At 41.6% G+C, this 12,572-nt stretch overlaps 1 protein-coding gene across 3 annotated transcripts in view; it reads right to left on the bottom strand.

Moving 5' to 3' along the window:
- LOC124070212 (transmembrane protein 211) overlaps positions 1 to 12,572 on the bottom strand; it is an 89,451-nt gene that overhangs the window by 61,143 nt on the left and 15,736 nt on the right. For all 3 annotated transcript variants that reach the window (XR_006845159.1, XR_006845160.1, XM_046409875.1), the window contains exon 2: positions 1,857 to 1,995. Coding sequence is in view for 1 of the 3 variants with exons in the window: in XM_046409875.1 (XP_046265831.1) it covers positions 1,857 to 1,995 (139 nt within the window). In the remaining 2 variants the exon portion in view is untranslated. The remainder of the gene's footprint in view (positions 1 to 1,856; positions 1,996 to 12,572) is intronic.

Here is a 12,572-nt window from a genome sequence, read left to right as displayed (position 1 = left end):
GAAAGCTGACATGGAACGTCTTGTCAGTAGTTCATTTCTCCCAGTCTGCTAGAAAACACACAAACTCAAAAGCAACACTGATAATATGCACACCACAAAGAAGACCATTGTTCTTAATCTACTTGTTTCAGTTTATCAGTTCTCTTTGGTAGCACACACATATACTCACAAACACACATACTTGCAATGCTGGGAAAACAAACACTCTTCTGATCTGCCCTCCTCAGGGCTTTGTGAGCTCTCTGTGAAATCTCCATCTATCCAGACAAGAGTCGACCTGGAAACGGAACAAAGGCCCGTCTCCTCGTTTCTCATTGTCATTTACCAAAGTGTGCACAGAACGGGGCACGCACACACACATTAACAAGAGGCTCAGCACTCTTGCCTTTCCACAGACTCCTTCTCATCTTCCCAAAGCAACATTGATCTGATCCTGGAGTCAGACAGAGAAGTATGGGAGTCTGGCTGTAAGCAATAAGCGCCACTTTAAACACACCATTAACCATGCCCCGTGAAAGTTCCAGATTTGTCTGTAAAGATTTAACCTGCCCAATGAATCCAGTCACTAATTATGCTTAGTTAAGTACCACATGCAGGGATTTAAATTAGCTACTCAATATTCTCAAGGATAGAGGCCACATAATTGGTGCTGGAGCTAAATAAATGAGAGGGGAAAAAATAACAATTAAGGGTTTGTTGATCAGTCAACCTGAAGAACAGAGTGGCAGCTGAAGTGACATCAGACTTTGTAAATCAAAGCAATACACACACACACACACACAAAATGAAACATGAGCTCTTCTTTCCTCCTTCAGCTACTGTGCTAGCTAAACTCGCAGTCATCACCAACATGACACCATTTAGTCTGAGGGCAGCTAAGGGTTAGCTGGAGAAACAAAAAACCGAATTATGATTTATCAGTCAGCACTAGCACATACGTAGAGAAACAAGACAGAGTCTAGCATTCTAGCAGCTCTGTCAGTCTGTACTGAGCTGATGCTAACACCAGTATGCTAACATGTTCACTTGACAATGCTAAATGCCTGATATTTGGTATACAGTTTACTACGTTCAGCATCTTACTTCCACATGTTACCATGCTAACATTTGCTAATTGTCACTTAACATAAAGAGGTTCAACAGAGCAAATATGCAGTAGGAGCACGATAAGTGTCACCTTTTAATATGAAAGTGCAACACACGTACTGTATGTTGCTAAAAAAAGCAAACATGGACTATGTCCTATCATATAACAACAAAACACATTTGTACCAACTGCCATTAAAATGGTCCAATGCACAAGGCAAGAGTGTGAAGACTGGTACTGAGCGGTGACATGAGCCGTGCTGTCGTATTATGGGTTTTTGAAGCACAAGTGCTGACACCACTGCGTTTTGTTTACGAGAATAATTCTCTGTTCGAGTGAAAGCAGCGGCCTGATAAGTCACATGTAGCCCTGAACCAATGACCTGTGTTAAGGAGGCATAATTGTCTTTTTTACAACAAGCTCTAAATCTATCCCCACCCTCCCTTGCAGATTCACCCCTACAGGTACCATACAGACTCTGGTTGCCTAGCAGCAGCTGTCCTCGAGTTGTTTCTTTTGTATTTTTTGTTTTTGTGACTGGTGGGCAACAAAGTCAGCTCCCTTTTAAAACAGTTGTGGTAATAGGCAGCGTTAACACTACTTGCTGCAGAGATGCGGTGAAAAATGGAACGGTGAAGGATGTCTTCTGTTTGTTTGCACAAAGAGAAAACAGGCTACTAAAATTGTGGATTTTGTACATATGCAAGGATGTCGTCCGTGTCGTCTAGTATGAGTGTGTTGTTATGTGTGTATTCACATTTGTACTGACCTGCAGCCATCTGCATGTATCCAGCCAGGGTGCAGATCCTCCTCTCACATCCTCCGCTGGGCAGGAAGATGGTAATGATGGCCAACAGGGAGCTGACAGCCAGCAGAGCACAGCCTCCTGAACAGAGCACCGCACTGGTCTGAAGAACACAAACAGAGCAATTGGATATTAGCCCCATTTACAGAGCCAACACCACCCTGACTGACATACATTTGCACACATTGACAACAGGGAGCAAATTCTTCATCTGTGGCAAGCTGCTTGTTCTGTCATGCAGCCACAAACCAATGTGTACATGTTTATCTTCCTGTCAGAGTTAACCGCCACATTTGAAAACACTCCTCGAAGCCAAAAAGGTGTGTTTTGGTCAGGTCAGATTGTGTAATCTCACTCCTTACAGGTTAATGGCTCTCTCAGCTGGAAAGCAGCACTCCATGGCCAAACAACAGGACTCTGTCCCTGTTCATTACATCTTTGCTTAATCACACACACCATGCAAGAAGAGCAAAACAGAGACAGAAAGCACTATTACAGAAGCACACACACACACACAATAGATTCATTTACAACTTTTAACAGCTATGACTGTACCCATACTAGTAAATCTGCAAGCATAGCAGTGAGGAAGTTATTCCTACAAAAGTGCTGTCAGTTTCTTGACTTGCTTTTCACGCTGATCACTGTGCTGAACAGTCCTCTTATTTGCCTCTTACAGAGACTCCGGGGAAAGTGTGTATTCCTGGATGAGTGGCAGCTAAGTTTAAAACTCTGCAGTACATTAGCCCTGAGGAAGTGCACGCACATGTGGGTGTGTCTTCGTGGTGCTGTTTGATCTACATAACCCCTCAGCTGACTCTTCACCTTCAATAAAGCAGCCACACGTCCTCCTCGACACATTTAGCAGTCAAGTGGTTGGACAAGTGCAGCACACTAACACAGTCAGGAAACAGCTCTACGTTCGTTCGTGATTAGCATGCAGGCGGGGGCGATCAGAGAGAAATGTCTAACATGCACAAGGGAATTACAGCCCGAAAACACGTGTCATTATGCATGTCCCTGATGTGACTGACGTGAATGGAGGAAGGATGAAAGCAGAGTGATTTCCATGCCTGACAGAAGATTTAATTAGCTTGTTCTTAGAGTTTGGCGGAAAGGCAGAGAGGGCAGCAGGGAAACATTAAAGTGCTGTAATGTTGGTGGCAATGATGATGATTATTCGTTTGACCTTTTTTTGTCTAGGTTTGTTGAACGTGGGTGTTCTTCATCAATGCCCAGCATACCTAAACAGTGCATTTATACACATCTGGAGTACAGATCAGCTGGGAAGCTAAGTGCCTTGCACAAGGGCACCTTGGCCCTAGCTGTGAAGCAAAGGAGAAGTGCAGAATAAGAACAACTCCTTCAGGAACGTGATTTTATTGTAAATCATTTTGAGAATGATTATAAGTTAAATTTGATCAAATGTATGATTCAAATGACATTGTTATTCAGAACATGTTTCAGTTCTCTAGCAGTACCATGTCTGGTCACAATTTTTGCCTTGTGATGGTGGCTGGGATATTTGCTCAAGCAGCAGAGAAATTTTGAAACTCAAATTTTATACAGATATTAAAGGGCCCACTGGGATGAATCCTGCTCATCCAGGTCAAAAATTTTATTTCTTTATTTTTTTTTAAGATTAAAAACGTACTAAATTAACACATTCCCATCAGCCTAAACTGTACTTGTTTTCATGTGCATGGATGGATTACATGTGCATGTTCAGTACTAATTAATACACAATAAATGTTAGCATGCTTATTTACTAGCTAGTACATGGTAAACATATCTGCTGAACATCAGCACATCAGCAATGAGACAACATTGAGAGCTTGTCTGCATGCTGATGTTAGCATTTAGCTCAAAGCTCTGCTGTGCCTACATACAGTCACACAGCCTCACAGGGCCCTTGCATGGCTATGGCTGTTTTCCCCTGCTTTCACAGAGAGTATAAGAATTACAACCTGCAAACTTGGAGTCTTTATCTAATTTTGTCAATCTTTTACTCCATATAAACACAACACTTATTAGGTCTAGGGTCTTAGGGTGTCATATGCTTCACAGATTGTAAAGCCCTTTGAGACTAGTTTGTGATTTAGGCTGGTACAAATGAAACTGACTAGAACGGGAAGTGGAAGGGGAAAAATAATCACCTAAAAGATATGAGATAATAGAAATGACAGAAATGCTAAATATGATGATAAAGCTGATGTGAATGGAAGCAAACACAAAAAGGATTACTGGTTTGTTTGTGAAAGAAAATGTCCCACTTAATATCACATACATTATTTTGTCAGATTTTGTCTGACACCAAGAGCTCATTTTTAATTTAATTTTTTTTTGCACGAAAATCAAGGCTGAGAAAGGGGTGTGGGGCAATCATCAGGGTGTATCAGCATGACCCTGTTCGCATACAAGTAGTTATGTGAGCCATCATAAACTATACGAACAAAAGTATTGGGCCACCTGACCACCACACCAGCAGCTTTGATGGCATTGCCTTTTAAATACATAGTAATTAATATGGAGTCGGTCCCCACACTTGCAGCTACAACAGTTTCCACTCTTCTGGGAAGGTTTCCACAAGATGTCGGAGTGTTTCTGTGGGAATTTTTGCCCATTCATGCAGTAGATCAACATGAGCTTATAGGATGAAATAGGCCTCTATGTTCTCTCTGTTCCAGTTCATCCTAAAAGTGTTTGATGGGGTTGACTCTGTGTGAGCCAGTCGAGGTTTTCCACACCAAACTCATCCAATCATGTCTTTATGGACTTTGCTTTGTACACAGGGACACAGTCATGCTAGACTAGAAAAGGACCTTCACCAAACTGTTACCACAAAGTTGGAAGCATAGCATTGTCCAAAATGTATTGGTATGCTGAAGCAGTAAGATTTCCATTCACTGGAAGTAAGAGGCCAAGCCCAACCCCTGAAATATTCAAACACCTTTGTCTAGTGTATATGAGGTAATTTAATATACCATAACAAGGACATAACAAGTAAAGGAAAATGTTGTCAGTAAGAACCCTTATCTAAACCACAGCTACTTGTTTTTCTTGTTCTGAAACAGGAGACTACAAGAGGACAGAGAAAACGCAGCAGCACACTTGAAGATATGGGAAAGTCATTAACTTCATTGGTCTTTGTTCTTCTCCCCCTCTCGCTGGAATGATATTCATGTATGCAGAGAAATGTCTCCTTTCTCTCTGTAGCTTGATCTTGGCGTGCCTTGTGGGCTCCCAACATACCTCCCACCCTGCTGTTTTCAATTCACTATGACACATAAAAGGTACTCATATAGGGGAGTGGAGCTTGAGAGGGGGAGGACAGCCATGTTCAGGTACACTCTCACTAACCAATAAACGACATGTTATGAGTAGTCAGCTGAATTAAGTCTGATAATGGTGACTAGGATAAAAACACATGATTTTTGGGGGGGGTTGGGTAATGGCTAAATGTATATGGCTGTACATCCAAATGCATATGTAAGCTGTAAATCCTGCTGCTTTGTGCAGATTCCATCCATTTTCACTCACTTTATTATCTGCAAGCACTAATAGATTTATACACATGACATTTTCTGTGTGCCATTTAAACACAGCCCAAGAGACTAACAAAGGCTATCAGAGCGCCATACAGCTATTTTTACAGAAACCAACATTTCAATTAATGGTTCTTCAATTAATCAGCGCCCAACACTGCATCCGCATGTGTTCTGATGTTCTGAAACAAACTCTTTATCATTACCATTTTTACTTGCAGACAATAGGCCACAGAAGCATTGCGCAAGCTTCTTTCCTTCTTTCCTCAAATGTACTTGCGTTGCTATGAGCAAGCTAATTTAGTAGAAAATGAGCTGCTAACAGCACTGGTCGTCTCAGTGATGTTTCCTAAATAGATTGCAATTATGTGTTAATAACCGGTCGAGCAACTGTAACAGCTGGAGTCACAGAGGAAAACGATGGGTTGAAAGAGTGGAAAATTGTGGAGGGAAGAATTAAAAGTTTTCATTTGGCAGAAGACTGAAACAGAAACAGACAGACTTAATCTTTTGTCTTAATCGCTTTGTCTTTCACTTTACTGAATCGGAACACTTGATTTGGAAGGTAATGATCTACAGATATTGAGACTTATGCTATGCTGAAGGAAGAGACATAACTTATGCATCACAACCATGATTATTACGAACAAAACTGATGGATTTGACCCACTAGCACCAATTAATCCCACAGTGCTAGCAAGCAGCCATTAGCTGTTAATATAACCATAATTGTAACAGTGCATATGCACATGTATACTACCTGGCTCAGTCATAAAGAAACTTTATTGGTTTCCCACAATAAATTGTCCATATCCTAAGCCTGTTGGAGACCAATAACCACACCAATACAAAAAACTCAAGCCAGCTGCTTTGAGTAATAAAGGGACAGTCTGAAGGGGACTCTTTGATTTCCAATTACATTAAGGAAGTCAGGGATTACATTGTGTGGGCCAATGAAATTTCATTGTATCCCCAATTGGGAGTTACAAGATGGGGATGGCAGGGCATGTCTCATTAAACACGCTTTGCCTTTCCAAGCCTGGACTGAATGGCTAAATGTTTCAGCTGTGGAAAATGGGGGATTTCTGCTCTTCAGAAATATCAGCTATAGAAGACAGTTAATACTCAGCATCGGCCCTTGACAGAAATAACCCCTCCACTTTACAATCCAATGCCTCGTCTTTATGGAGGACAAGAGGTGAAGTGAGACCACTGCGGATCCTCCGGTAAGCAGACGTGACAAGTTTGCCATATTTCTCAACAGTTCTCTCTGCGTGTGTGCTTCAGTGTGCATTGTTCATGTGTACAGGTATGCCTTACGCACTGCAACTGCTCTCTCACCCTGTGAGCTGGCCTCAGCCCATCACAAATCAGCATTCAGCAGCGCGCAAGCCCAGCGGTCACACTGTAGCATGAGTCTTGACATGTTCTGCCTCGAGAAGCCCATTAGCACCGTAACACTGCTTTCCAGAACATTTCTGAGCCACCAGAGGTGTTTCTGCTCCTTCCACCTCACATAAGAAATCCGATTTTATCAAAAAACTGTTTCCCTTCCACTGTGCCTTTTCTCTCTTTGCTTGTCATGTAACTTCATCATCACTCTAATAACTCTGCCAGGGCACTAACACAAAAAATACCCCCCACCTCTAAATTAATGTGCTGAATAATACATCCATCCTCCTCATTGATCTTCACTAGGAAGAGAGTGGGAGAGGCAGTGTAGTACAGATAAGTGTGTGTGTGTGTGTGTGTGTGTGTGAGACGGTCTTCTGAATGGCTGACGCGGCTGTGTGTACAGAGTGAATACGAGATGGAGAGGAGATGAGGGAGAGAGGGGAGAGGAGATTAATCACCTGACAAGTGGATGGAGTGTCCATTTGTGCCTCGGGGACAGGCTGCAGATAGGATGTGACATTCAGGAGCACTTAGGAGGACAAGAGAGCGCTCACTGTTCCCACTCCACCACACACACACACACACACACACACACTGCTACACAGATGGAGTCAGTCAATGTTAGCATACAAACATATATGTTCAGAGAGGAATTCCTATTACTCTGGGAGTATAGGGATCGTGATATTGTAATATTAAATCCCATAACAAGTATGACAGTAGGACGTGTTGTCAGGCAAAGACAAAACACCTGTTGATTAATATGAGAAAAGGCTGGAATAGTTTTAGATATTTTGGAACTGACTTAGCGATGACTTCATCAAAATGATGAAATGATCAAAATGACTAAAATCAGTTCCAGGTTGCAACGAGACGGTTCATCACAGTCACACATGTACCTAAAGCTTCAGGCAACACTTTGGCCAGACTCATTAAAACGGTGACACACAAACACATTGCCTACTACAGAGCAGAAACTGTCAAATAATTCATTATCAGACAAGTCTGATGTGAACTTTTCCACAGAGATTTCAGTGGTTACTTTGCAGTAGTCTGATTCTATTACCCAAAGTTTTACTAACTGAAAAAAATGTAACCAATTGTAATTGCGAATTCACAACATCAGTCCAGAGACAGTTTTCCTTCAGGTTCCTGTAAAGTAAGTAACCAAAGTAAAGGAAAATCCATCCATTTTCTATACTGTTTATCCATCAGGGTCTCGGGGTGGGGGGACACACCCTATCCCAGCTTTCTATGGGCTCTTCTATGGACTGGTCGACAGTCAATTGCAGCGCTTATAGACAAAGACGGACAGACAGTAGTAGTCAATTAACCTAATGTGAATGCTTTTGGGATTGTGGGAGGAAGCCAGAGTACCCAGAGAAAACCCACGCAGGCACAGGGAGAACATGCAAACTCAACACAGAAAGGCCCAGACCGGGAGTCAAACCTGGAACCCTCTCACTGTGAGGTGACACTGCAAAGCACTGCACCTGACCTAAACAAAGGTTGCATGATTTTAACGGGATTTGTATGAATGTGCCTTAACCAAACCTGCTTATTCTTTGAAATATAGTTTATAGACACAGTCTTATTTCTGCCTGCAGCCTGTCTCTGTGATTTGTTTCAGGAACAGAAACCATTGCTTCACGAGTAAGGCACTCCTAATTTTTAAAACACATATTACATGCATATTTTCTTTGTTGCTGTGACAGGCCTCTTAGACCTACCACCAGCATCTCTTCTCACCAGAAATCAGCACTTTGATTTGTATTTATTTGCTGGTAAGCATAAGTGTTCGCATGCAGAGTGAACTCTTTTGCAACTTTACAAAGCTTTGAGTCCGACAGGAAAACTCCGACTGTGACTTTCATCAGTGATGTGATGGTGAGGTACATAAGGTCAAGTGCCAGCTTTAATGTCATTATGTAGCGGGAGATGTGAAGAATTTTTATCAAAGTAATGACATTAAAATGAATAATTTAAAAATGTAAGAGTTAAATAATTTAAAACATAAGCTCTAAGGGACAGATTTTTGCATTTCAGCACATTTCTTTAACCAGTTTCTGAAAAAGCCAACTTTCTGCATAAATCTCACCCTGTGGGTTGTCTTACTGCTTTTTCTTTTTTTTTCTTTTGGCCTCATGTGGCTGTCCCACAAAGTGTACACATTCTACTACCTGGAATAGTAGTAAATGTTGCTGTCTTCATGAAAAAGGAAAAAAACAAAAATAACTAACTAATAAAATTTTCCCTTATAGCGTCAGGGTCAATATCACTAATCTTTCGCCGACTAAGAGCCACAAAGAATCACAGTAACATTTAAAAGCTCCTCACTTTTCATTGGACATCCAGTGTTTTCTTCCAGGGAGCCACACAGGATGCTCCCTGCTTCAAAGCAATGCTTTAATGTGGTGTTGGGTCTTGGGTATCATGTTAAATGAAAACACTGTGGGAATCTCTCCTATACACCCAGAGTGTCACTTTCACACACACACACACAGTGACAGATGAATGAACTAAGACACAAGCCATATATGAGCCAGGCTTGGGCAGTGAATGTTTTTTCATTCCTTTATACCTTCTGTACACTATATACTATACTGTACTGCTGGTGACAGACTTCATTGTAGCACGTATGACATTATCTAGCCTACAATACTGCATGTTTAATATGCAATTAGCCTAACTACTACTAATAGTGGGTTTAAATTCTTATGGTCCATATATGGAGGAAATAATATCCATTCTTCCATAGATTCTTGCTTTAGGACTCAATAACACAGAGATCAACACATCAGTGGGCTGATTAGAGATGATGTGTGGATAGTGATGTCAGACTGGCAATTGAATAAAATCATATGACTAATAAACTTTGTTTGTCTTGCCTGGCTTAACTTTATCATTGGGCAGAGCTCTTTTTTAGCTGTAAGGCAATAGCTCAGTTAGCCAAATACACAGCAGGACTGGCAGGATAGATGATGGAGTATTTTCATAGGTCTCCTACTGAATAGCCAACCAGTGACAATGAGTGGACGCGTGATGAGAAGATGCAATCCACTGGAGTCAGCGTTCTGTGCAGTTTGTCGGTTGCTAAGCGACAGTTAAACAACCTTATAAACCTTCGAAAATCCTTTTCATCCTGGAGGCAATGTGGAAAAGATCTCTGTTCATCCCAAACATATTGTCAATTGTCTACATCTTCTGGTGGAGTGTGCTGCATACTACATTCACCTTACAGCTTCTCAGCATCAGTTTCATAGAAAAAGAAGCATACGTATTTTTGACTATAAATCAAGATTTCAAAACACCCAGGTATAATATCATAATGATAATACCTTGATACTGACTAAGGCTAGTATGAGCCAATGCTGGAACCTCTCCTGAAACACATTAGAGACAGGGAAGCACACACACCTTGAAAGACATCACTTTGTAAGTCAGTATGTGCAGTATGTGACGTGCAGGGATGTTTGATTTCAATCATATTTCAGGGAAGGAAGTTGGTTCAGAGTCTCCAAGGGCTCCAAAACAATCTGTCAATCTGTCATTACTGTTCATATTCCAGCTAGAGGAAGATATTTTTTTCTGAAACAGAAAGCCCGCTATGAGTGAACACACTGATAAACAATAGGCCTTGCACTTTCAGAAGGAGGCAACCAGACAACTGCCTCCAGACCCCACATTGCCGGGGGGCTCCGAAAGCCACTGTTTCACTCCATATGAACTGATTTTATGTCATTTGATTAACTGCAGATTTGTTTAGCCACTTGCACTATCAACTAAAGTTGGTCCTCCATTATCTAATCGCAGGACCCTCAGGTTGGATTCACAAAACACCCATAGGCTATAAATCCCAAAAATGAGGAGTGTGTCAGTCCTAACTTTAGGACTTAGAACAAGTCATAAAGCATTTTAGCACTGAGAGAAGTTCGAGGTAAACCAAAGGAGTCCTGCATCACTAAGTCTTGCTGTAAACTTGTTCTGTTAATGATACAGAAAGAAATGCAATGAACTTGTTGCTCTCAGCAGCTTTTAGCATTTCAGCACCGAGAGAAGTGCTAAAATGCACTTAGGAGCGCCTGGTGTTAAGATAAGATCCTTTGTCAATCAAGTCGAGCTCAACCGAGCTCAAAGGGATTTGTTATCGCAGATCAAGTGGTCCATATTATTCATTCATTGTCATTCATTCATGACATGCAGAAACCACAAGGCTATGTTGTTTGATTCCAGCACAGTAGCATTGGTTGATTGTTGGGTGCCTGGGCAGTTAATGAAGCTGCAGTGTATAGCGGGAGTCAATACGGTCTGAACAACTCATTTTTAGCAAGTAAATCCTGTCATGCCCACAGAGCTCCAGTAGAAATATGGCCTGGTTCCAGTTTAGCAGCTGCCTCCCTGCCAGGTCACTGCCCACCACCTGCTCCAACACCTGTAGACCAAAGGGACTTCACTTCTGGGCTCTGGGGTGATGAATAAGCTCAAATGATTGTTGATCAATGAGCCAAAGCTGCACTGTGACCTGTTGCAATGAGCTGTACACGGTGCTCACACTGACTGCAGCCAGTAAAATGTCTCCTGCATAAATGGTCATTCAGTTATATGTTAGTCTGAATGATGACTCTGCAACTCTGCAAGTGCCTTCAGTCTGTCCTGCATGTGTTGTGTTACTGTAAATACATAACTGCAAAATTTTAGCAGGCAGGTAACAATGTTTTTACTCCTCATAATTTCTTTTTGCTCACCGGGTTCCACACTCCGCTCGCAATTTGTTGCTGTTGTGATTTCAACAGCTTTCACAGATTCAGCTTTTGCTGCATTTCCCCAGAGGACTCATTAAAGTTTGTTTGATACATTCTCAGCTTTTAACTGAATGAACTGTCTAGTGTGCAATAATAATACAGTGGTCAGTAGGACATGCTGAAACATTATATGTAATGGGCTGCCTGTAAGTGATGGTAAGAGTTTCAAAACTGCAGCGTAAATTCTAACACACCAACAAAAGTGAAAATGAGACCAAAGATTACACCAGAGAGAAATTACCGCAGCTGTAAAAGTCTGTATCTTCTATAATGTTCTTTATTTTCAACAAAGACGTTTAGATAAAGATTTATTTCAATCTATGAATAGAAGCTGCATGAATATAAATTGCCTAAGGTGCCTGCCAAGCTGCCAAAAAACTTGACTGAGGCTCTGGTCCCAGAACTGCTGGAGAAACACATAAACCACAGTTCTAGTTTCACATCAGCTGCACTGCAGGAACAGGAAATAGATGCACACGGGAATCATCCCAAAGGAGAATCATCTTTATGAAACCCTCAGGTAGAGCAGCACAGACAATGACTCATATGTAAGAGACTGTTATGGAGGGCTATAGGGCGCAGAAAAAAGCTTCTATTTTAGGCACATTGTTCTGAGAAAAATACCTCCTTTTCAAAGCTACATAACGCCCAGCAGTCCCAGTGATTCACATCAAAAAACACAGTGAAAATCAAAACCTGAAGAAATAATTAAACTCCCTCACCGCTGATGATCAGGGTTCATACAGGTTTCCTTTATGGCTCAATCAAGAATTGTATGACAAAATGATCAAGTGTCCATCTGGCAGTGCTGAGCATCATCAGCCCACACACACACACACACACATAAATATGAGGCTGGGCCACATGGCTGATTCCCACTGTTTTCCCACAGTGCAGAGATCAGAGCAAGCAGATTACATGGCTGTACATCTCTGCCT

The sequence above is a fragment of the Scatophagus argus genome, chromosome 14, assembly GCF_020382885.2.
Source record: "Scatophagus argus isolate fScaArg1 chromosome 14, fScaArg1.pri, whole genome shotgun sequence".
Classification (NCBI taxonomy): domain Eukaryota; kingdom Metazoa; phylum Chordata; class Actinopteri; family Scatophagidae; genus Scatophagus; species Scatophagus argus.
The sequence above is the reverse complement of the archived record's forward strand: the minus strand, read 5'-3'. Positions and strand labels throughout refer to the sequence as shown.